Raw genomic sequence first — 27685 nt, 5'->3', positions numbered from 1 at the left:
ATGCGGCGTCATCTTTTCTGCTTCGCGTTTTGCGTTTTGTCCCTCGCGCTCTGCCGTCGCGCGTCGGTGTGGCGTCTGTATCGCAGCAGAAACACGTGTGTGAGAGAGAGAGAGTGTGTGTGTAGATGCGAGTGTGTGTTTTTTCTCTTCGTCATGGAGTTTGAAGGTTGCAGCGGTTTTAGGCAGAGACTCGTGTTGTCCACATTAAGCGGAAAACCAGTGAAGATACGAAACATCAGATCCAAAGACGACAATCCTGGACTGAGAGGTGCGTCACGCACACACACACACACACACACACGCACACACACACACACACACACACTGTCAACAATCCATAACACTCATCTACACCTTAAATATATATCAGGACAACAACAGAGATCTAAAATACACACTGTCGAGTTATTCAAAGATGTTTATGTTTTAAAAATGTAGAACAGATTGAATTAAATGTTCATTTCTGCTCTCCAATAAGTCTGCAGTTCAGTGTATTTCTAATATTAGTAATAATGTTCATTTAAATTATCTGTATTTATACTATACTGATTAAATTTCTGAGCTAAAATCAATCTTGATTAATCCCATCCAAAATAAAAGTTTGTTTTGACATTTTAAGTGTGTGTGCTGTGCTGTGTGTATATAAGTACACACATGCATATAATTGAGAAAGTGTTTATATTTAGATAAATGTATGTGTATTTAATTTAATTTTATAGTATTTATTATAATAAATATATGTAATACAGAGACTTATATTATGTAAAAACAAACTTTTACTTTGAATGGAATTATTCACGGTTAATTTTTTCTCAGCACTACTTATGCTTATTATTTACGATATTAATTATAAAAAAAATGTTATCCACTTTTATCTCTGTACATTATTTATTAACGCCGATTCAATATTTTTGTGTTCTGTTTCATTGTCCACGTCATTGTAATCTTTTAATATTAATGTTGTGCATTTTTTGTTTGATTTATAAATTAAAATTTTCTTTTAACTAATTGTACTTTTTAAAATAACATTTACATTATTTCACTTAAGTCTCAGTTCTAAAAATGTTTAATTAAATATATTTTTCAATAAGGAAATTTATCTATAAAGTTTGAGACAAAGAATTATAAAGAAATTATGAAATTATCTAAAGTAATTAATAAAATTATTTATCTTTTACTTTGTATTATGAAATATTGTTGATGTCTTTTTATTGTTATGAATCTCTATTATATAAATGCATTATTTATAAACGGTTTACTGATTAAACAGGTTGCCTTGAAATAGCATTGCAGCTGATCTGTAAATAAACACTAATAACTGTCTCAAAGCTTGCTTTCAATATTTTATTATTAGACATTTTTGCAGACATTCACTTGAAAATACACTTTTTAAAAAAATATAAACATAAAACTTCCATTTTAACAATTAGACATTGAGAAAAAAAACAACAACAATAGCCGCGTTTCCGCTATCGCGCCTAAAGCGAGCGAGCCAGGGCGAGCCAAGGCCAGTCGCGTTTCCACTATCACTTCCGGGGCGTAATCGGGCCAAAGCGGGGCTTCCTTGGGGCCAGCGTCCGGCCTTTTTCGGCCCGCCGAATACCTTGGGCCAAGGAGGGCCAACTGGGGCTTCGGGGCGGGGTTACGTACAAAGGCGGCGTTTTCCTGTCAGGTAAAGAGGAGACAAGATGCTTTCTTCCCTTACATTTGTTTTGCTATCGCGCTTGATCAACTCACTCGCCTTGCAGCCAAAATCTGTGTTCGAAGTAAATGCCGCCGAACTCGAATGTCCTTATCCAGGGATCGCTGTCTGGCCTTACACCAACAGACCACAAACAGTAAAAAAGCAATCGCTTCGGTGTTCTCCATCTTCCAGCTCTCGTAGTGATGCCAGGTTGTGTTTGTGGTTATAATTTGAGTTTTTTGTTCCCGCTGAAGTGGGCGGGTTGTGTGACGGGTTGTGTGACGTTTGATTCGGGGGACGTTCTGGGGGCGGTGTTTGCGTGACGCGCTGCGAGCAACTAGCCCGACAGTGGAAACGCGACATGATTTCGGCCTCATTTCTCAACCTCCCGGGCTATTGGCCCGACCTGGCCCGATTAAAGCCCTGGCTCGCACTGGCCCGATAGTGGAAATGCGGCTAATGAACAACAGTCATGAAAATAATAATTAAACAAAAAAAATAAACATGCATTCCCCCCGCCAACCACCCACCAGTGCTATCCAACAATAAACGTAGGTACCAAAGGTAAACATATTAATCACAAATTTGTAAAAGGAAATAAAAGGGAAACACATTTTTTCAAATAAACTTTTATTAATCTTATTTAAATATTTTTACATCTTTATTCTGTTTGCAAAGTCTGTTTATGCTCTGATTTCAAGAACAACAACAACAAAATGGACTAAAATATAACTCATTTTATTTCAGAAGGACATAATACTGCAACTTAAACTGAATAAATAAGAACAAAAAACTCTATAGGCATTTTAAGAACTTATTAAATTGGTAACAACCAATTTAACTAGGGGTGTAACGGATCACGGTTGCTCCATGATTCGGATGGATCACAACCCATGGTTCAGAACACACGTGACCTGCAGATTAATAAATGTTTTTGCATGTAGATTAATCCTAAATTTGTAATAATCACAGAGAGATCGCCTCTCGCGTCATTCAAATCACATGTATGAAAGCATTTCGGCTTTCCTGTGAAATATAACGATGACAGAAGTTGTTGTAGGTTATTGGGGATGTGGTGGGTTTCTCAGGTTATTAAAGGTGTTTTCTGTCATTATTGTTTAGCCTGCATTAATACATTCAGTGTAAGCTGCAGGATTAACCATTGCAAGATCAGGATCTCAACACCCACGCAACATCAATTATAGATGATGGTGATTTGCAGATGTTTATTAATCCTTCCATTCACTGCATTCAAATCTGTTTGAAAAATGCAAAAATCAAGAAAGAGATTCAGTCTTTAGTCTTGAGTTAGTGAAGTTACAGTCAAATAACACAGAAGTACTGGGAGAACAGTTTATAATTTAGATAAAACCACTGATGTTTATGGTACAGATTAAAAATCACCATCATATGCATTTAATGATGCTCAAAAATTAAAGTTGTAGGCAGCGGTTACATTATTTAACCAGTAGGTGGCGACAACCAGCCATCAAAAATATGCCACTGAATAATTCTTCAATAATGATCATCCAGCAATGAAACATGAAGCTTATGAGTGAATAACTCGATCATTTATTGAAGATGAGACTAAAATAAATATGAGTTGTACAAATGGTAATGTTAGATTTCTACATTTAGTATTATCAGCAACAGTAGTAGGAACTAGGGCTGCACGATTAATCGAAATAAGATCACGATCTCGATTCTACCCTAAACGCACGTCTTAATTCAGCTTTTCTACGATTCAGCCAATTATATTTCCAAGGTCAGGAGAGAAGTGTAAAGGCGAACGCACAAGTCTTCACAGCAACATGGACACCTCCAAATGGTGTTAAAAGTGTCAAATACTGTGTTTATAAGGTAGAATTCTCCCAAAAATCATTTCTGTCTTAATGTAAAGATGTATTCGCGGCTGCAAAGTCAGACGTGAGCTGACGCACTGTTTGATTACTACCGAGAGGACACGCACGTGGCCGCCTGATACCTACTCCAGTGAACAGAACCTGCATAGGCTGTGAATAACAGGTAATAAAGTTGTAAATAACGTTCTGCGCAAGGACTCGGGGAGTATGATTTGGATGTGTGTTTTTTTTCTTGAGTCATGAGCCACACTCTGAAGTGAAAATGAAACCGATGCGCACATCATTTAAATGAGCAATATCACACGAGTAGCAGTGCGATATGGCTGTGTATCAGCACTGGTGGGAGGAGTGCGTTGGCACGAGGCCACGTCCCACCATTGATGATATACAGCCATATCGCACTGCTACTCGTGTGATATTGCGTTTATACAACAGTTCGACAGCACAATCGTGTATATAAATAAGACAATCTAACTCGGAGAGTCTAAAAAACCTATTTTATTAGGAACTACTTTCTTCCGCCGTTCATTCACATCTGCAGCTGAACAGCAGAAGTCATTACTAATTCACCAATGTCAGTATTTGAATGACTCTCTGTAGTGTAAAAGCGTAAAGTGATGACAAAACAGCTGATTTTGCTCACACTTTAAGATTATAAGGCTGAACGTGACATGAAATGCCATCCATCTACAGAGATATCTCCTCACAGTGTTACAGTCTACAGTATTTCTCTGTTGTAATTGGGATATCTCAATAATTAACCCTGAAAAAAGCAACCCAATCACTACCAGACTGCTGTTGTGTTTGCAATAAGGAAAAACGCTAAACACATGCGGGCTTTGCTTTCGTTTTTTCTGCCAACGCAACACACATTCCTGATATGAGAGCGAATCGGTATAAATACAACACTACAACATACAAAAGTGAGAGATCGTCTAACCTGCCAACACGTCTCTGAAAATCCGAGAGACCGGGGTGAGGGGGTGTTCGGGGGTCTCTGAATAGTGAATAACACTGTTGAGAGAACCAGGAGAGGATGCAGCAGGTTTTGGGCGGCCGCTGCGATCGGGTACTGTACCAAAGTTGGCAACCCGGGGGTGTTTGCAGACTGTACCAAAGAGGGGGGTGGGTGAAATTACGGGAGTTTTCCGGAAGAAATAAAAAACGGGATGGTTGCGGGGGGCCTCTTTGGTACAGTCTGCTAACACCCCCGGGTTGCCAACTTTGGTACAGTTTGATACATTGGTCTGAAATACGGGATACTCCCAGGAAAAACAGGAATGTTGGCAGCAGGGGCGTAGCAACAGGGGGGGACAGGCGGGATACGCCCTCCTCACTTTTAGAGACAGACCATTTAGAAACAGGTGATTAATAATTATATGAATGTATGATCTCATACAGCCCCCCCCCCACTTTGAAAATGTCCGCTACTCCCCTGGTTGGCAGGTATGCTTACCAGTTTAATATTGATTTGATCTGCTGTAGTTAGAAATCAGACTGTTATAAGCTTCTATGTATTAGAGGATATTATGCGGTTCTGTCGCCATCTTGTGGATAGAAAACGTCAACTGTCTTTGGTCTACTACACCATGGCAGGCTAATGGACGCTGAAGAGATGTTAAAATAGGCACTATATCTCATAAATAAACTGCATAGTTGCAATCTAAACAACTACTTCTCGACTAAAAAAGCCTCAAAAGTACATTTTGTTGTCTAACTGCAGTAATATTGGTCAAACTGAAGTGTCTCTGCTTGTTGCTGGCTGTATGTAGGCGGAGTAATACACAAAGGGTAAAGAGGCTGTACGAGTGCTGATATTAAATATCTCACGCTTATCAGCCAATCAGATTCGAGAACCAGACAGAACTGTTATATAAATAATCATATCACATATCACGATTTTTTTTTTCTGTCATAGCGATCACAGTGTTGTGGATGGGAATAAATGTTTACTCAATATAACTACTCTAGCCATAATGTAATAATATAATGCAGGAGGGAATCTGATGATGACAAATGCCTGATTTTACCAGTGAATAAATGGTCTAATAACGTTCTCAATGACAAATGACCAGCACATGTGTCAAACATCGTAATTTAACATCAAAATTATGAACACTTATGATGTCGTCACTGTACTGGGGGTTAATGACCAGGACACTTTTAAAGTTCACTATTCAAAGTTTATACAAAATGTAGACCTAATATTGTCTCCCCTTTTTGGCTGATCTGAAAAATGGTACGATCCGTGACTAAAAAAACCATCATGTGATCTGAAGCGGGAGATTTGTGACCCGTTACACCTCTAATTTTTACAAACATTACCTAACAATAACTTGCATATTATGTTACTGATGCTGAAGCTGTAATAATATTGTGTAGTGTGTTACTCAGCTCAGAGTGTGTGTTGTTGTCAGATTTCGAGGCGAGCTTCATCAGGATGCTGGATAAGCTGACCAACGGCACCAGAATAGAGATCAACCAAACTGGTGAGCCTGACTGCAGATTATACTGCTGAAGGGAATTATTGATTATTGATGGGTTGATTGACTAATTGATTTATTGGATGATGGGTGGATGGAGGTATTTATAGATTGATGGATTGCTATGATTGATTGTCTGGATTGTTTGGGTAATGGATTGATATAGGTTTGTGGGTTTATTCATTGATAGATTCATGGATTGGATGATGGATGGATGGATGGATTGATTGATTGATTGATTGATTGATGATTGGATAATTGATTAGATGGATGGATGTATTGATTGATGATTGAATAGATGGATGTATGGGATGGATTGATTAATGATTGATTAGATCATAATCAAAAAGAGCTTTATTGGATGATTTAGATGGATGTATGGATGGATGGATTGATGATTAATAGATGGATGGATGAATTGATTGATGATTTAATAGATGGATATATGGGATGGATTGATTGATGATTGATTAGATGCATATATAGGATGTATTGATTGATGATTGAATAGATGGATGGATGCATGGATGGATTGATTGATGATTGATTAGATAGATGGATGGATGAATTGATTGATAATTGAAAAGATGGATATATGGGATTGATAGATTGATGATTGATTAGATGGATGAATGAACTGATTGAATAGATGGAAATATGGGATGGATTGATTAAATAGATGGATGGATGTATTGATTGATGATTGATTAGATGAATGGATTGATTGATGATTGATTAGATAGATGCATATATAGGATGTATTGATTGATGATTGAATAGATGGATATATGGGATGGATTGATTGATGATTGATTAGATAGATGGATGGACGGATTGATTGATTGATTGATTGATTGATTGAATGAATAGATGGATATATGGGATGAATTGATTGATGGTTGATTGGATGGATGGATTGATGATTGATTGATTAGATGGATGGATGGATAAATTGATTGATGATTGAATAGATTGATATATGGGATGCATTGATTGGATGGATTGATTGATGATTGAATAGATGGATTGATGAGTAATCGGATGGATAGAGGGATGGATTGATAGATGATGGATTGATGATTGATTAGATGGATTGATTGATTATTGATTGAATGGATGGATGGATTAATGATTGATTAGATGGGTGAATGGATGGATTGATTATTGCATATGAGTGATTAATAAAATATTTGAGTGGATGGATGGATTGATTGATTAGATATATGTATGGATTGTTTGGAGATAATTGGAGTTGATTGGATGGATAGATTAACGATTGATTAAATGGATGGATAGATGGATGGATAAGTACATTGTTTAATGTAGTGATCGATTAAATGTTTGGGTGGATGGATTCATTGATTTCATGGATTGGGTTGAATTGATTGGTGATGAATTGATGGATACATGGATGAATTGATAGATGATTGGTTAGATGGAAGGATTAACTAATCCAATGTATGGATGGATGGATTAAATATTGATTAGATATATGTATGGGATGATGGATTGATTGATAGTGGATTGATTGGATGGATGGATTGATTAATTGAATATGAATAGATAAATTCATGCATTGGTTGATAAATTGGAAGGATGGATGGATGGATTGATTTATTGAATGGATGGATGGATTGATTGATTGATTTATTGAATGGATAGACGGATGGATGGATTGATTGATTGATAGAATCATGTATTGATTGATGGATGGATGGTTGAATTGATTGATTGCTTGATAGATGGTGGATGCATTGATTGGTTGATTTGATGTATTGATCGATGTATATTTGTGTTGTTGTGTGGGGATGCAGGAACGGTGTTGTTCTACCAGCCGGGTCTGCTGTACGGAGGCTCAGTGGAGCATGAGTGTAACGTCCAGCGCTCTGTAGGCTATTATCTGGAAGCTCTGCTGATGCTGGCTCCATTCATGAAAACCCCGCTCAAAGCTGTGCTCAAGGGCATCACCAACCACCCCACAGACCCCTCCGTGAGTCTCTCTCTCACACACACACACACACGCACACACACACACACACACACAAACACACGAGTCCGTTATCTGCTATATTGGTTGTGATGTGCTCCTTCTTCGCTGTTGTCCAGGTGGATCTGCTGAAGGTCTCTGCTGTTCCTTTAATGAAGAGGTTTGGCATTAATGGAGACGGTCTGGAAATAAAGGTTCGTCTGGACTGATGCTTCAACATTTGGGCTGTAGTTTATGTTATGTTTTTACTTGTTTTAAGAAGCATTAATATCAAACTTTTGAATATTTTTCATTAAATTTAACTGAACATCAGAATTGATTTAAATAAAGTTCATTTAGGATGTGTGTGTGTGTGTGTGTGTGTGTGTGTGTGTGTGTGTGTGTGTGTGTGTGTGTGTGTGTGTGTATGCATGCATGCATGCATGTATGTATATGTGTGTAAATTAATGTGTGTGTGTGTGTGTGTGTGTGTGTGTGTGTGTGTGTGTGTGTGTGTGTGTGTGTGTGTGTGTATTATTGTGTGTGGGTATGCATGCGTGTATATCAATGTGTTTGTGTGGGTGTATGTATGCATGTGTGTATATTAGAGTCTATATTAGTGTGTTTGTGTGTGCATATATGTATATTTGTGCATATTACTGTGTGTGTGTGTGTGGATATGTGTTTTTGTATGTATGTGTATTTGTGCATGTATGTATGCATGTGTATGTTAGAGTCTATATTAGTGTGTGTGTGTGTATTTGTTTATATTAATCTTTGTATGTATGCATGTGTGTGTGTGTGTATGTGTCTGTGTGTGCGCATATATGTATATTTGTGCATATTAATGTGTTTGTGTATTTGGACATGTGTGTATGCATGTGTATATGATTTTGTGTGTGAGTGTATGTTAGTCTATATTAGTGTGTGTGTATTTGTGTATATTAATCTGTGTATGTATGCATGTGTGTATATTAGAGTGAGTGAGTGTGTGTGTGTGTATTTGTTTATTAATCTGTGTATGTATGTATGTGTGTATATTAGAGTGTGTGTGTGTGTATGTGTCTGTGTGTGCGCATATATGTATATTTGTGCATATCAATGTGATTGTGTGGATACGTGTTTGTGTATGTATGTGTATTTGTGCATGTGTTTATGCATGTGTATATGATTTTGCGTGTGAGTGTACGTTAGAGTCTATATTAGTGTGTGTGTATTTGTGTATATTAATCTGTGTATGTATGCATGTCTGTATATTAGAGTATATATATTAGTGTTTGTGTGTGCATATATGTATATTTGTGCGTATTAATGTGTGTGTGTGTGTGGATATGTGTGCATGTGTATATGATTGTGTGTGAGTGTATATTTGTGTGTGTTTGTGTGTGTGTATTAATGTGTGTATGTGTATATATATTAGTGTGTGTGTGTGTTTGCATGTATCTGTATTTGTTTATATTAATGTGTGTCTCTATGTATTAATGAATTGTTTGTGTATGTGCGTTTATTAATGTGTGTGTGTGTGTGTGTGCGCAGGTGGTTAAGCGTGGCATGGCTCCTGGAGGAGGTGGAGAGGTTCATTTCTCCTGTCCAGTTTCCCGCTCCATGAAGCCAGTTCAGCTCACAGAAGCGGGAAAAATCAAGAGGATCAGAGGAACGGCGTATCCTTACACTGAGACCCACATGATGATCATAACTGTTTACGACACCACTAACATGTCTTTAAGCTGTGATGAAGGAACACTGGCTATACAGTAAGCTGAATATTCTGAAGTCACTTTAAAAGTTAAAATACTAGATAACTATTCACAGGAAATACTTTTTATTTCAAAGTCACAAATAAATCAAATCCCCCAAATATCCCAGAAAATAAAACATCCGAAAGAGTCACAAAATTAAAATAAAAAAATCTGAAATAATAACAAACACTGTAAAAATCTCAAAGTCACAGAAAAGTAGAACATGAGAGATCATATCACCCTGCAGGCCAAGACCGGTTAGTGCTGAGTCTGGTCAGTACCTGGATGGGAGACCACATGGGAACACTAGGCTGCTGTTGGCAGTGGTGTTAGTGAGGCCAGCAGAGGGCGCACAACCTGTGTTCTGTGTAGGTCCTAACGCCCCAGTACAGTGAAGGGGACTCTATACTGTCAGTGAGCGTTGTCTTTCAGATGAGATGTTAAACCGAAGTCCTGACTCTCTGTGGTCATTAATAATCCTGTGGCACTTCTGGTAAAGAGTAGAGGTGTAACCCCGGTGTCCTGGCCAAATTCCCTCCATCAACCCTTACCCATCATGGCCTCCCAATCATCCCCATTCACTGAATTGGCTCTGGTGTGTGATGAAGCACTGGCGGTGTTGTCCTGTGGCTGCTGTCGCATCATCCAAGTGGAGCTGCATACTGGTGGTGGTGTGGAGAGACCCCCCTCACGATTGTGAAGCTCTTTATGTGTATGGCCGTACACGATAAATGCACTATATAAATACACACGTTACATTACATCTCAAATAGTCACTAAAAAAACTAAAATCTGAAAAGGTATCTAAAAATAAAAAAGTGCCCAAAATGTCATGAATAATTACAAATATGAAAAGTTTTTTCAAAAAGTAAACAATAGGGTAAATGCTGAGGTAGTGTGTTTACCATACTGATAAACCTCCGGTGACCTGTTATCGAGAGTTTTTTCCATTTTATACGGTTCCTTTTACAGCATGGATATTGTAATGTGATTAAAATACATTCAGTTAAACAGACTTTGACATTCATTTAGTTGCTCAAGTGAAAACGAGACAAAAAGCCGTTCACTCGCACGCACTCGTATGAATTGTCAGGCTAGAGCAGAAGCTCTATTGAATATACTGGGGTAAAATAAATGCTCATATTATAAAGACATGATGGGGGAAATGTAATTTAATGCAGTGCTTCTTGTACAATCTGAGACCCACTGCATTTCGTTGCCTTGTACTTGTACATGTGTGATGACAATAAATTGAATCTAGTCTAATCTAATATCAGATATCACTCAGCCAGTGGAGATCGCTGACTTTTAAAGGAAGCATTGGCATACAATTCACTGGAAACGATTAACCCAGTTTACTGGCAAATTAAAAGTCCTATTAGCATGCTTCAGCATATACCCCATTAAAAAAAGGCAGAAAAAAAAAAGTCACAAAATGTAGAAATCCCCCAAAACTATAAAAATGAAGCATCTCAAAACATCACAGACAAAAAATTAAAAGGAAAAATACTCAAAAGTAGCAAAAAATGAAAATAAAATTCCCAAATTGTCATGGAAAATAAAAAATATCAGTTGTAGAAAATGGAGAAAGTCTGAAAGTCTCAGAAAATGAAAAAAAATCCCCAAAAGTCATGAAAAATTTCCTGAAGTTGTGGAAAAATTAATTAAATCTAAAAATGTAGCAGAAAAAAAAGTTGCGGAAAATGAAAAAAATAAAGTCTCAAAAAATAAATAAAATCAGAAAAATCGGAAATAAACTCCAGACAAATTATTAGAAAAACAATTGTGATAAAGTGACAACGCATGAAACCATCCCCAAAGAGTCTCTGTTAAAGGTCCTGTGAAATGCTCAGAAAATTCATTCATTCATTTACTTTTCCGCTTAGTGCCTTTATTAATCTAGGGTCGACACAGCGGAATGAACCGTCAACCTATCCAGCATATGTTTTACGCAGCGAATGCCCTTCCACCTGCAACCCATCACTGGGAAACACCCATACACTCTCATTCACACACACACTACGAACAATTTTAGTTTAACCAATTCCCCTATAGCACATGTGTTTGGACTGTGGGGGAAACCAGAGCACTCTAAGGAAACCCATGCCAACACGGGGAGAACATGCAAACTCCACACAGAAACACCAACTGACACAGCCGAGGTTAGAACCAGCGACCTTCTTGCTGTGAGGCAACAGCACTAGCCGCTGCACCACCGTGCTCTGAAATGTGCATTTTTATTCAATGTTGGATGAAATCTCAAGTAAAACACAGAGAGAGGGCGGGGCATAGTGTAGCACCTCCCCCTTTAAAAAAAACAGCCAATAGTGTTGTTTCCTCACAGCTCTGCCAGTGAGAGTGGTTGAGCTCAAGTACATCAAATGAAAAGCTAAAGGGGGTGGGGCATGTCAGACACAAGAGAGCATTTGATTGGTCAGAAGATTTGTTGAGAAGCTGAAGAAAAATAATGGCGACCCATTTAGGCAGAAGTGACAAACTTGACAGTGTTTTGGAGCGCACTAGCTTAAATACATGCTTAAAGCTAACATTACTGATACTAACATCTAAAAGCCTTTATTTTAATTACATGGGACGTTTAAGTTCTCTAATCTATCAATATGATGCATGTTGAGTATCACTAAATGTCATTATAGAGCATCACAGCAGTGGTGTGTCCTTCAGCTGTCTGTGTGTGTGTGTGTGTTTCTCCTTGACCTCCGTGTGTATCAGCTTCTCGGTGCGAGTTTCTCCTCAGATGGCCAACAGAATCGTGGACTCGGCCCGAAGCATCTTGAACAAGTTCATCCCAGATATCTACATCTACACAGACCACATGAAGGGTCCCAACTCTGGGAAGTGAGTTCAGTCTCTCTGCGTCTAGCTAGCAAAAGAAGGCCTGTGTGTGTGTGTCGTCTGTCTGTGTGTTTGTGTGTGTGTCTATTTGTTTTTTTGGTGGGTCCGTGTGTCTGTTTGTTTTTGGGTCTGTCCGTGTGTCTGTTTGTTTTTGGGTCTGTCCGTGTGTCTGTTTGTTTTTGGGTCTGTCTGTGTGTCTGTGACTCTCATAATGCTGCATGAATTATAAAGGTGCTTGATTTAAAGTCCTTCAATCTGGCGCCCATGACAGAACGGGAACCTGGATTTAGAAGTCTAGCAGCTCCTCCAAGCAGTGCTGCATCAGTGTTTGTGTTTATAAGGCTGATGTGTGTGTTGTTTTGTGTGCAGGTCTCCGGGGTTCGGGCTGGTGCTGGTGGCCGAGACGCTGAACGGTGTGTTTCTGGGGGCTGAAGTGGTGTCCACACCACAGGGTCAGGGGGAGACGCTGCTGCCTGAGGACCTGGGAAGAAACTGTGCCAAACTACTGCTGGAAGAGATCTACAGGGTGAGAAATGCACACACACACACACACACATAGTCTTGTTTCTATATCCTGGTGGGGACTGTCATACAGGGCGTCCACAGGGTTTTGCATTTCAAAACTAAATTTTAAACCTTGAAGTCTTAAATTCCCTGAAGTATTGTTGTAGGTCTTAAAGGGGAGTATTCTGCCCCTTTTTACAAGATGTAAATGCGTCTCTGATGTCTCTAGAGTGTGTGTGTTTCAGTTTAAGCTGATAATATCACACAGATAATGCTCTCCAGCTCTCTGAAACAGACCCTTTTAGGCTTTGATCCTAGTAGTGGTGTTTTGGTGACTGTCGCTTTAAATGCAAATGAGATGTGCTCTTTTTAGAAGAGGGCGGAGCTACAGATGTCTGTGCTTCAGTATAATGGCAGATTCAAAAACAGGACTAGTTCTCAGTGCCGGTCAGGTGTGTGTGCGCTTCAGTGTCAGTCTCCTGTCGCTGCTTCATCTAAAACTCCACATCTATAATCCTCTTAGTCTATGCTGACATTATCTTCAGCAGCTCAAACACTCTAATGGCTAATGGACAGACGGCTGCTTCTCACTCAGGGCTGCTGTTTATGCTAATGAGATGGAGAGATGGGCATTAGTGGGCGGGGCTTTCTCCCTCTCATGACACGTACAAAGGGAGAATGTCAATCAAAGTGTTTCCTTCATCAAGTCTGATTAGAACAAATTCAGTTAATCAGTGTTTAACATTAAAGGCTGGAGATACTCACACACTGCTGACACACAACTGGATTTTTAATTGTTTTAAACACCATTTTAAGGTCAATATTATTAGCCCCTTTAAGCTATATATTTATTCGATAGTCTACGGAGCAAGCCATAGTTATACAATAACTTGCCTAATTACCCTAACCTGCCTAGTTACCCTAATTAGCCTAATTAAGCCTTTAAATGTCACTTTAAGCTGTATAGAAGTGTCTTGAAGAATATCTAGTCTAATATTATTTACTGTCATCATGACAAAGATTAAAGAAATCAGAAACATAGAAAATATTAGAGTATTATGTGCAGCATTTAATGTGAAAGTAAATAAGTGTGTGCATCAAACAGTGTATGTTGGTTTATGTCTCCCCCTGGTGTCTGTTAAAGGCATTGCAGCAACCACATTCAGTTTAAACAACAGTAATGATAGTAGAAATAACTGCAACTAGACGGCTGTTAATAATAGTATATGGTATGAGAATGTGTGTGTTTATGTTTGAGACAGACACACACATCGCAGTGATTAGAGCAGCTCTGCTAAAGGAGATTAGAGCGCTGTAACTGTAATCCATTATGTGTCTGTAACTCGCTGTACTGACTCCAGATAAACACTCATGATACGTCTCTGCACGCTCCCTACGCAGTGCGCACTTGAATAACACAAACATCACTGCATACTCTTCAGGCATGTGAGTTGAGTTACAAAAGGCTGATTTTCTGTGGTTTTTATTTAGTGAATACTGGAGGGGTGTTATGGGTGTTTTTAGCCTTGTTAATGATTGAATGTGCAGACTAATCATCTACCGTAAGTACGTGTGTTTTATTTTTGTGTGACTGTGTGTGTGTGTGCATGTTTGTGTGTGTGTGTATTTTTCAGTAGCCAGTCGAGTCCCACTTTATGTTAGGTGACCTTAACTATGTATTTACAGTAAAATAGAAATATAATGTGCTTAATGTGTAATAATGTATTGCAGAACAGCTCTGGATGGCATTCGGGTCGGGTTGGGGACTGCTTTGGTGGTTTATGTAGGGTTAAGGGTTGATAATGTGTAAGGGATGCTATATATATATATATATATATATATATATATATATATATATATATATATATATATATATATATATATATATATGTATATGTGTGTGTGTATCTATATATATATATATATATATATATATATATATATATATATATATATATATGTATATATATATATATATATGTATATGTGTGTGTGTATCTATATATATATATATATATATATATATATATATATATATATATATATATATATATATATATATGTATATATGTATATGTGTATGTGTATCTATATATATATATATATATATATATATATATATATATATATATATATATGTGTATATATATATATATATATGTATGTATACATATATATATATATATATATATATATATATATATATATATATATATGTATACATGTATGTATGTATGTATGTATGTATGTATGTGTATATATATATATGTATGTATGTATGTATGTATGTATTTATATATATTTATGTATGATTGTATATACATATATATATATATATATATATATATGTGTGTGTGTGTGTATGTATGTATGTATTCATGTATATATATGCATGTATGTATGTATATATATATATATGTATATATGTGTGTATATATATATGTATATATGTGTATGTATATGTGTATATATATGTATGTATATGTGGGTAGTGTTGTATGTATGTATGTATGTATGTGTGCGTGCGTGCTTGTTTGTGTGCCGTGTGTGCGTGTAGGGTGCATGTGTACACGTATATGTGTGTGTGTGCGTGCATGCGTATGTGTTGAGGTTAATCAGTAGCCGCTGATCAGCGTCAGTAGTAAACAGCTCCTGAATGTACTCTAGTCCTGATCTCCGTCTGCTTTCAGAAACTGCTGAACATGATGTGAGTTTCTTCTCTCTTTATTCACTCCTGCACTAAAACATTTGCTGAGTTTGTGTCAGTCAGTTGGAAATGTTTATATTTTGTGTATATTTAATGCAATATTGTGAGCACTCTCGGGCTAAAATTATGAAATAGTTTTGTGTGTGTATTCATGAAATGGAAACTGCTGATTTGTTGCAGTTTTGCTCATTTTTTTGATTAAACACATGACGTTATCTGTATATTTAGCTCTGTATGCAAGCAGATTTTACAGGTTATTATTAGATATTTATTTAGGAATAGAAGAAATGAAGCTGCATTTCTAGTTTCAGCATTATTCTTCCTTCAGATGTTCTTTAAATACACTGAATATGATGATTGTGTAAACTCAGACACTTTTAGTTTTCGACCACTGAACCTGGGAATAATTGATCAATATGAGCATGTGGCTGCATTTCCATTCCTACAACTCTCAGACTGAACCACGCAGAGCTTTAACCAAGAAATCAATATATTGTTAAGAGGGAGAATGTGAAAGGATGTTGAAATATTGTATATTTCTAGAATTACAGGCATGCAAACGTTGAACAAATAACCTTCCTGGCACTCAGACAGGTACATTCAGTGTTGCTTTAATACAAAGAAACAACAGACATGAGTTTTGAGCATTATTTGTTCTGTAGACGTTCCTCTTTAAAAGAAATAAAACCTTCTGTTTGCAAAGTGGCATTGGCTAAATGTATGTCAAGTGACCACACAGACTTCTTACTGCCAGAATTACCCAATAAACCTCATTAAAAACCATGTGTTTTTGGAAATTAACCATATAATACTTTAAAAATACAGATATGAGAGAAAAAACTAATGATTAATCGCAATTAATTGCATCAAAATTAAAAAGTTGTACATAATAAGTGAGTGTGTGCTGTGCATTTACTCATTTATATGTCATTTGCATTAGATTGAATTATTTTTCTAACATTTTTTTCATTTGGGACTGCACAGTGTCTCAGTAGTGTCGCATTGTAGCCTCACAGCAAGAAGGTCGCTGGTTTGCATGTTCTCCTCGTGTTGGCGTGGGTTTCCTCCGGGTGCTCCGGTTTCCCCCACAGTCCAAACACATGCGCTATAGGGCAATTGATGAACTAAACTGGCCGCAGTCTATGAGTGTGTGTGTATGAGTGTTTCCCAGTACTAAGTTGCAGCTGGAAGAGCATCTGCTGTGTAAAACATTTTCTGCAATAGTTAGCGGTTCATTCTGCTGTGGCAACCCCTGATAAATAAGAGAGACTAAGCTGAAGGAAAATGGATGAATGAATATTTTATGTTAGCACACACACACACACACACACACATATGATGCAAATACAAACTTTTCTTTTGGATGCTAATAATAGTGATTAATCCATTGATTACGTAAAAAGTTATTGAGATTTTGGATATTGGTATCAAATACATGTAAAATTACAAGACGTACTTTTCCTTATTTTTGAGTTGTAACAGTATTATGGGATATAATGCAACCATAATCATTAAAGCTGATTATTTTACTGAACTGAACAATCAATCTAATTAGAATAATAATAAGGGGCGGGACTACTGTTTTGATCAACCAATGAAAATAGTGTTGTTGCAGTTTAGTCGATGCTTCAGAAACGACACACTTCATCTTCATAAGGCTTTATGTACAACTAGAGGTGTGAAGCTATACTGGTCTCATGGTTCGGTTACGATTATAATGCCATCGATTCGGTTCAATTCGATATCTCGGTGCATTGACGATGCTTTCCATACAGAGTGTTGTATTTTGGGGGGTGGCTATAACAAGCTCTCTGTATAAACACACACACATGGACACACAGCACCACACTGTCTCTCATTCACACACATACACAAACATAGACAGCACCAAACAAGCACGCACGCACGCCACGCCATGTGAGACCGCCCACTCCTGTTACAATTACACCAGAGTTACCGACCGCTACCGCGCTTTATTCGGAAATTTGTGCATACAGCCGAGAGGAAAAGAGAGGAGAGGAAAAGTCACACCAGCAGGTGAAATGGGCCAAAATGAGTGAGAAAGAGAGCGAGAAATGGAGTACTTTCATTCCCTCAATCGCTGAGAAATAGGGGCTTCTGCTGTAAGTGCCAGTGAAAGACTTTCCAGAAACACACACACAGTGATATTTTTAAGTAGTTGGCGCCTGTAGTGTTGTAAATACCCACGCTCGCCTCCCTCGTGACAGAGCGCATATGAGATAAATGACGTCGGTACATAATAACCGGTTATGATTATAACTGAACTGATACCGAATTGTCCATGTCTGCATCGCGTTGCACTGAAGACACAAATAATTTTGACACCCAGTGTGGTTGTTTAAACATTCACGCAGTGAGTAAAATCTCAGCCTTCATCAGTTTATGAATCAGACTTTACTGTGTACTGTATTATTGCTATTTTGGGGGGTGTTTTTTGCATTAATTCTGTATTATTAATTCTGTAAATTCAGATATTTGCTCTAAACTGCGTGAACTTTTATCTTCATGATGCTTATTTGAGCAGTCGATCACTGACATTGTTTTTGTGTTTTTGAGAATGAGTTTTCTGAGTGACGCAGGCGCTTGTTTGTATTGAGTGTGTTTTGGCAGCTCTTTACGGTCACTGACACACTCGTGTCCTTGTGCGTGTCAGTGTGAGAGCATTGACCGCTTTCAGTGTCGGCCTCTAATAGTCTCATATTTCACTAAAAACTCAAGAAAAAATGTAAATAAAAAATATTAAATGTATTTATTTATTCTTCAGACTTTTCTGAGAAATATAAGACTGATAGAGGCATTGATATTGATGATCGTAAAATCTATATATATATATATTAGGTGGGCATAGCTAATTTGTTTTAGTCTAGATTAATCTCACTGTAATCTTATAATTACTCTTGATTAATCCAGATTAAAATGGCTCATTTGAATTCTGCTGAAGGCATTCAGAATATGTGTGCTGCCCAAATAATGACTAAAAGTAAGTCTCTGAGAACGGGTTTCTCAAGCCAGGTGACGCATTAGACCAGGGGCTCATCTCCTGTTTCCAAAATGCATCACAAACTACTCGAGAAACTGTTCTACTATGATAATCGGTGATGAAAATAATTGATGTTCAATAAGATGTGCTTGTGTTTACGAACTGTTTATTCAGTTAAACATGAATGTCTGTTCAACAGCAGAATTAGCAACTACTAGGGAGGCGGGTTTAAAGATATTAAGGCCCCATCTGATTGGTCAATTTTGGGTGAACAGCCAAAGCGTAAAATTAAAGTAATTTATCACACATCTGCGATATGTATGTTGCATATACTATACATACACACACACTCACCGGCCACTTTATTAGGTACACCTGACCAACTGCTCATTAAAGCAAATGTCTAATCTGCCAATCACATGGCAGCAGCTCAATGCATTTAGGCATGTAGACATGGTCAAGACGATCTGCTGCAGGTCAAAGTGAGCATCAGAATGGGGAAGAAAGGAGATTTAAGGGACTTTGAATGTGGCATGGTTGTTGGTGCCAGACGGGCTGCTCTGAGTATTTCAGAAACTGCTGATCTACTGGGATTTTCACGCACAACCATCTCTAGGGTTTACAGAGAATGGTCTGACAAAGAGGAAATATCCAGCGAGCGGCAGTTCTGTGGGCGCAAATGTGTATGTGTGAGTGTGTGTCTGATTTCTTTTGTATTTTATAATTTGTATATTGTGTGTATCCTCAGTATTATTATTAAAATCTCAATTGTTTACAGAACTAATTACTGTTGTCCAGTAACTTGTCTAATTAACCTAGTGAAGCCTTTAAATGTCACTTTAAGCTGAATACTAGTGTCTTGCAGAATAACTAGTAAAATATTATCTACTGTCATCATGGCAAAGACAAACGAAATGAGTTAATAAATTAGTCATTAATTATTAAAACAGTTATGTTTAGAAATGTGCTGAAAAAATCTTCCCAAACTTGGGAAATAAATAAATACACAGGTGAACAAATATATAAATACTAAATGTAAAATATACTAAATATACAAACAGAATTGTGCATGAATGTGATGTGGACACTCCGTCTCTTTTAGAGATCTCATGTCTTGAAAACATGCGGTCGATGGTTATCCAAGTTTGACAAAGACGTTCAGTGTGTGATTGGATAATTACATTTGACAATTTGTGCAGCGATGAGTGTACAGGAGTGTGTGTGTGTTTGTGTGTGTGTGTTTCATGTAACATTAGCTCAGGGTTGGTGGAGACGCACCTTCAGCCTGAATCTTTGGGACTTTTCCACCTCCGTCACCAAACTTGAGCTGTAAACAATAGAACCGTATAAAAAAATGAGTGTTAGACGCTCAGATCGAGATCTTTATCCGGACTTTAACTGCGTGTCTTCTGGATGATGTTGGAGTTTCTGTTCTTGGTGAGGATTGGCAGTTTTTAATTTCCAGTTAATGCAAATGTGTTTCTGATGTTTTGCATTTGTAGATTAAATCATTGAAGTTTTTATTTAGCGCAATGGTTTTAATAACTGATATCTTTAATCCTTGCCATGATGACAGCACATAATATTTGACTAGTTATTTTGCACATACTAGTATTCAGCTTAATGTGACATTTAAAGGCTTAACTGGGTTAATTAGACAGGTTAGGGTAATTAGGCAAATCATTAGACAACAGTGTTTGATTAGGAAAAAAAAAAAATATATATATATATATAGTCACGGGGTGAAGAATCACACAAGGTTTCTCAAAATTAAGGCCCAACAGAATTATACAGAATAAGTGATCAACGAAGGAAAGTTGGAAGGAGTCTCGTGCCCTATTCTTAAGGCTGCAAGGGGTTTCAGTGTTTTTTTTCTGGGTCACCAACTGCTGTCTGTGGATGTAAATGAAAGGGTGTTAGCTCTTTTCTCATGGAGAGGTTTCTCAACCTTTTCCAGGCCTGAGTTTGCCAGATGTTGTGTTGGGCATACAAGAATAACCCATAGTATTTGCTCCAAGGTGAAAACTCAGTGTTTGTACTGCACAATTCCCCTTACTATAAAACACATCTTACTGGACTGTCCTGCTTTTAATGACTCCAGAAGACTTTTTTTTATGAAATGAACTCTGTTAAGGACATTTTTAGCAAAGTGACACCAGAAAAGATTTTAGAATTTTTATCATGTATTTACACTAAAAGTCTTATTTAATTTATGTATTCATTTGTTTGTTGATTTTTAATTGTTTGTTTATTGTTGAAAGGTTACTGCCCTGAAAATAGCCTTGGTTGCTGACATGGCATTAAATAAAAAATACATCACATTACACCCAGGCTTGAGTGGCTTATAAAGCCCTTAGCTGGTTCCTATAGGATTGGGCTGAGAAGGTGCAGGTGATCCTCATCTGTATTCAGAGTGACGCTGATGGTCCTTGGGCTGCTCATGTGTTTGTATATATTCAATTATACTGAGCTATGTGTCTGTCTATCTATCTATCTATCTATCTATCTATCTATCTATCTATCTATCTATCTATCTATCTATCTATCTATCTATCTATCTATCTATCTATACATCTATACATCTATACATCTATCTATCTATACATCTATACATCTATACATCTATCTATCTATCTATCTATCTATCTATCTATCTATCTATCTATCTATCTATCTATCTATCTCTCTATCTCTCTATCTCTCTCTCTCTCTCTCTCTCTCTCTCTCTATATATATATATATATATATATATATATATATATATATATATATATATATATATATATATATATTTATTTATTTATTTATTTATTATTATTTTTTTTACAAATATGCTCAGCATACTTGAGCTGACCCTTCACAAATCTCTCTTTAGATGAATGTTTTTCTACAGGTTGCTTTTCTGTAGTATATTTGTGCATATACATTAGAATAGTCAGCACTGAAACCAAATCTGGAGCTAATCTAGCAAATTAAGTTATGATAACGGTCCAAAAATGAGTATCCCAAATTTATTTGTTAGGGAAAATACTAAATAAAAGTAAAAAAATAAAAAAGAGCAAAAATCAAGAGAAACAAACAAAAATATATCAAATCATGTAATTTATCATGAGATTATTATCAATATTATCCCTCATGAATGAATTATCTTTATATTTCTATAGATGTTCTGTGGCTAAAATGTTTTTTATTTTATAGATGTTATTTAAAAAATACAATTATTTTTTATTTTATAGAATCTCTGTGACTAAAACATTATTTTAATAAACATGTTTAATAAATTTAACCAGAATATATTCCCTATATTCACAGAAAATTGATAAAAATATAGATTTTTAAAATGGGGTTTAAAGATTATTTGCATCCAAAAATAAGGTTTTTGATATAATATATGTGTGTGTGTGTGTGTGTGTGTGTGTGTGTGTGTGTGTGTGTTTTATTTATTTATTTATTTATTTATTTATTTATTTATTTATTTATTATGTATATGTGATACACTTACATAGATACAAATGTTTTTGTCACATACATATTTAAGTGTCTATCAAATACATATATATTTAAATATAAATAAACATTTTCTCAGATATATGCATGCATGCGTGTCTTTATATATACAGACTGTATTTTGGATGTGATTAATTGCGATGAATCTTTGCAAATCAATAAAGTGTTTGAATAAAAAGGTATTTCATTTCGAAGCTCTAATGTCCGAGATGTTTTAGTTCATAACAGGAATCATGACCCACTCAGACTGTTTACACTCTCTGTTTTTCAGGGCGGTTGTGTGGACTCGACCAATCAGAGTTTGGCTCTTCTGTACATGACTTTAGGACAACAGGACGTCTCTAAAACTCTGTTAGGACCACTTTCGCCTTACACGTAAGACAACACACATACACACACTGAGGTTTGCTTTGCTATTTTAGTGAGGACATAACATAGTCAAGTCCCAAATTCTTCTTCTGCTGAATTCTGACTTTAGTTTATTTTATTCAACCAGTTTGTTTGACTGTAAATGACAGCAGCTTCTCCCAAACGATAACAAAAGGCATCATTGTGGGAAACAATATATCTCAGCTTTTATTTACCTCTGATCAAAAACTTTGAAGTCAGATTTTGCCAGCGGTATGAATAATTTTGGGCTAGACTGTAGACTTCCAGTGTTATTTTCTCATTGTTTTATATCTGAAAACAAACAGGAAGTGCATTTTCAGATTTCTGTTAAAGATTACAAGGGCAAACCTTTGTTTTTTGTCTTAATGACATGCACAGATGAATTGTTCACCACAAAACTAGCAGTGTGAGCTAACAACATCAATATGGCTAGTTTTGAGTTCATGTGAGTTTAAGTGATGTTCTGTAAACAAATTTGGGGAGGAGCACTTGCAGAAGTTTCAGTATCAAATACATCATTGACAATTATTCCATCATCCAATCAGTTCTTGACCAAACCCCTATATATATATATATATACCAAAGCTCTCTTACCTGCAGCATCTTACGACTTTAGCATCCCTCCACCACCCCGTCACCTCACCTCTTAAGCATTACATTCCCAGGGGGAGCGTTCTGGGGCCGGGCTAGATACTCAAATCCCAACTCCTCTGTTTCCTGATAAGGGGAATAACTCGAGTTGGGGTGTCTCTTCGAGCTCAGAGCCCTCTCCCCGGACAGCACACCAAATACGGCTTATTCTGAAACTATTGCAAGTGTGAACTCGTGAAACAAACCCTATCGAACTGACTTCAGCTATTCTAATATTAAATACATATTTGCATTCATTCATTCATTTTCATTTCAGCTTAGTCCCTTTATTAATCAGGGGTCGCCACAGCGGAATGAACCGCCAACTTATCCAGCATATGTTTCACTCTGTGGATGCCTTTCCAGCTGCAACTCATCACTGGAAAACATCCATACACACTCATACACTACGGACAATTTAGCTTACCCAGCTCACCTGTACCACATATCTTTGGACACCCAGAGAAAACCCATGAGAAAGCATGCAAACTCCGCACTGAAATGACAACTGATCCAGCCGAGGCTTGAACCAGCGACCTTCTTGCTGTGAGGCGATCATGCTACTCACTTCGCCACCATGATGCCCTATTTGCGTTCATAAAACACATTTCTTCCCAGTACTGGGTTGCAGCTGGAAGGGCATCTGCTGTGTAAGACATGCTGGATAATTTGTCGGTTCATTCCACTGTGGTGACCCTTGATGAATAAAGAGACTAAGCTGAAGGTGAGTGAATGAATAAAGCAGATTTCAGGGTGTTATTGTTAATTGTCCACTGCTGAATAATGAGTGTTTTCCTCCAGGACAGACTGTGACTGTCAGAGTAATCTGTGTTGTAATGCTAATATTGGTGTTTTAGGGATCAGCAGTTTTCCTTCTCTCTCTAATCCGTCATGAATTGTCCATTTTCAGTTATCATGGTACCGGTGCTGTGTGCCTGTCAAGTACAGTACTATGATAACTGAAGATTGACGGTGCCAAACTCCAGCAGAGTCTTCATCCTTACTAAAGCTGCTGCCGTCTGCCGCTTCATCAGTTGTTTGTTTATTAAGTGGCTGTTGTAGGTTTATTAATAGTTAGAATTGTTATATTTTTTGTTTACGTTTTTGTTAAAGATATGATCATTTTGGTGGGTGTTTTTATTAGTTTTTTAGTTTTTCTTATATTTAATTATAGTTTTCTGATATTTTTGTATTTTTATTTCATTTATAATTCAGTTAAATATCTATATTAGTTTTATTTTTATGTTTGTCAGTTCATATTTTTTATTAATAGTAATTGTTTGTGTGGTTTATTCAGTTTTTATATATAGTTATAGTTTTCTCTTTCCTATAGTTTTTGTATTTTTTACTTAAGTTTTTATTTTAAATATCTCAAGTTAAATTAAAATAAGTTGTTTCTGTGCCTGATGGGAGGAGGCCTCGGGGAAGACCCAGGACACGCTGAATGGGACTATGTCTCTCGGCTGGCCTGGGAACACCTCGGGATCCACTCGGAGGAGCTGGAGGAAGAGTCTGGGGAGAGGGAAGTCTGGGGTTCACTCCTGAGACTGCTGCCCCCGCGACCCGGCCCCGGAAAAGCGGCAGAAAATGAATGAATGAAATAGTTTTCTTCTCAGCTAGATTACATAGATTTGTTTCATTTTTATATTTGTCAGTTCATATTTTTTATTAATAGTAATTGTTTGTGTGGTTTATTCAGTTTTTATATATAGTTATAGTTTTCTCTTTCCTATAGTTTTTGAAAAAAATTTTACTTAAGTTTTTATTTTAAATACCTTAAAGTTAAATTAAAATAAATAGTTTTCTGTTTAATGTTTTTTTATATTTGTCAATTCATATTTTTTATTAATAGTCAGATTTATATATTTATATATATATATTTTTTTAGTTTTTGTCAAAGATGTGATTATTTTGTTGTTTTTCTTATATATAATTATAGTTTTCATAAATATAGTTTTTGTATTTTTTGTTTCAGTTTGTTTTAAAAACATCAAGTTAAATTAAAATAAATTATAGAATTAAATAGATAAAAAATATTAGTTTTATTTTTATATTTGACATTTATTTGTCAGTTCATATTTTTTATTAATAGTAAATGTTTGTGTGGTTTATTCAGTTTTTATATATAGTTATAGTTTTCTCTTTCCTACATTTAAAAAAAAAGTTTTTACTTAAGTTTTTATTTTAAATACCTCAAGTTAAATTAAAATAAATAGTTTTCTGTTTAATGTTTTTTTATATTTGTCAATTCATATTTTTTATTAATAGTCAGATTTATATATAAATATATATATATATATTTTTTTTTTTTAAGTTTTTGTCAAAGATGTGATTATTTTGTTGTTTTTCTTATATATATAATTATAGTTTTCATATAGTTTTTGTATTTTTTTATTTCAGTTTGTTTTATTTTTATGTTTGTCAGTTCATATTTTTTAATAATAGTAATTGTTTGTGTGGTTTATTCAGTTTTTATATATAGTTATAGTTTTCTTTTTCCTATAGTTTTTAGTATTTCTTTTACTTAAGTTTTGATTTTAAATACCTGAAGTTAAATTAAATTAAATAGTTTTCTTCTCAGCTTGATTAAATATATTTGTTTCTTTTATATTTGTCAGTTCATCATTTTTATTAATAGTTAGATTTTTTTTTTGTCAAAGATCTGATTATTTTGTTGTTTTTCTTATATATAATTATAGTTTTCATATAGTTTTTGTATTGTTTATTTCAGTTTGTTTTAAATACATCAAGTTAAATTAAAATAAATGATTAAATGAAATAAATATATGAGTTTTATTTTTATATTTGACATTTATTTAACAGAATTAAAAAAGGGTTTAGATTCTTCATTTTCCTATTAGTCAAACATGATATAGTGATTTAGTTTTTCATTTTTATTAGATTTATTCATTTTTATTCTGGATATTTAGCCACATAACATCCTGTCACGTTTACAATACTGAATACTTTTGATTAAGTGCGTAATGTTTCAAGTGTTCAGCTTGGTGCCTTTTAGCATGAAAACATCTATTGTAATTCTGCATCTTTGATTTTATTTTAAGTATTAGTTTAGCATTTTAATTAATATTTTAATTATAATTATTATTATTTTTGATTAGTATCAACTTACAAGGCTGTAGGATTTGGATTGAAACACCTTTCTCATACAAATGGAATAAAACCTCTGAATTAAATGTGACAATTAGAAATAAACAATAATAAAAGTTTCAGTAATCTTTCATGCACAGCTTTAAAAAATTATATTTTAAAGGGTATTTTTGTGTAGTTTTAAAATCCACAGTTCTTTTTACATTAAAATACATTAATTTAATTTTATACTCTACTGTGCAGGTAAATTAAAACTAGACTTTTTTTTTTTCACATGACTTAAAATAGTCATTAATCATGTTCCCAAATCACGGTTAAAATCAAAAGGTGACAGGGCTGTGTCTGTCACTTCCCCTCGTCTATGCCTTTACATATCAGGTTAGGCTCTTCCCTTGGTGCTTTTAAGTCTCATTTAAAAAATCACCTTCTGTCTCTTGCATTTGATTGCAAATAATTAATTTTAATCTGTTTTACATACAAGTATAGATTTGGTATGTTGAGTGTTTTGTTGAGCACTTTGGTCATTATCAGTTGTTTTTAAATGTGCTCTATACATAAAGCAAACAAACAGTTACCTTAAAATCTTGAAGCTAAACAACTACTGAAATCTGCTAGAAGGACTAAAACTGAGTAATTAATGATTATATTTTTAAAAATGACAAACAAAACAGAATCATAAACATTAAAATGACAGAAATACTAAATAAGCATGGTATTAATGGACATAATATTGTGATGATTTCTCTGTGATGCTTTCTGTGCTAATGCTGCTGTGATCTGTTCCCATTGAAAGCGTTTTCTGACTGTGTGTGTTTTATTACTCTTAGGATGGACTTCCTGAGGCACATCCGAGACTTCTTTCAGATCATGTTCAAGATCGAGACGCAAAAGCCGAGTGAAGACGAGTGTAAAGGAGGAGAGAAGGTGCTGATGACGTGTGTAGGAGCCGGATACAACAACATCAGCAAAAGCATCAAATGAACTCTTGTTCACCGTTCCCAGATCAGCTGCTTTTGTACTTTCAGAGACATTCACAGTGTGCTTTCAGATTAAATTTGGAGTAAAAGACCCTCGTTTCTGATCCCACTCCTTTATGAATCCCAGCTCAGAGCAGTGTGGTATTATAATTAAACTTAAATATTAATATTAAAGCTGAAAGCAGCATTAAAAAGAGACTTTCACATCGCCACCCGGTGGCCTAAGATGACAGAAGACAGTGGTCCATAAAGAAAGGTGATAAATGCCAAACGT

At 35.8% G+C, this 27685-nt stretch overlaps 1 protein-coding gene across 1 annotated transcript; it reads left to right on the top strand.

Annotated features, from left to right (window-relative positions):
* On the top strand, positions 1-27502 carry rcl1 (RNA terminal phosphate cyclase-like 1). Its single transcript, XM_056458916.1, has 9 exons — positions 1-268; positions 5964-6035; positions 7844-8019; positions 8136-8210; positions 9532-9656; positions 12465-12590; positions 12957-13113; positions 22578-22681; positions 27262-27502. The coding sequence occupies exons 1-9, from the start codon at positions 1-3 to the stop codon at positions 27413-27415; spliced, it is 1257 nt and encodes a 418-aa protein (XP_056314891.1). The 3' UTR covers positions 27416-27502.
* The last annotated feature ends 183 nt before the right edge of the window (positions 27503-27685 follow it).

Source organism: Danio aesculapii, chromosome 5 (assembly GCF_903798145.1).
Source record: "Danio aesculapii chromosome 5, fDanAes4.1, whole genome shotgun sequence".
In the NCBI taxonomy this organism is placed as follows: Eukaryota; Metazoa; Chordata; class Actinopteri; order Cypriniformes; family Danionidae; genus Danio; species Danio aesculapii.
Note: the sequence above shows the minus strand (reverse complement) of the source record. Positions and strands in the feature narration are given on the sequence as shown.

Excerpts from the sequence above, each read along its gene's own strand:
- rcl1 (XM_056458916.1), top strand. The coding sequence starts at position 1 with ATGCGGCGTCATCTTTTCTGCTTCGCGTTTTGCGTTTTGTCCCTCGCG. Across the intron at positions 8,020-8,135 it reads ACCACCCCACAGACCCCTCC|GTGGATCTGCTGAAGGTCTC; the intron begins GTGAGTCTCTCT and ends GCTGTTGTCCAG. Across the intron at positions 13,114-22,577 it reads TGCTGGAAGAGATCTACAGG|GGCGGTTGTGTGGACTCGAC; the intron begins GTGAGAAATGCA and ends TCTGTTTTTCAG.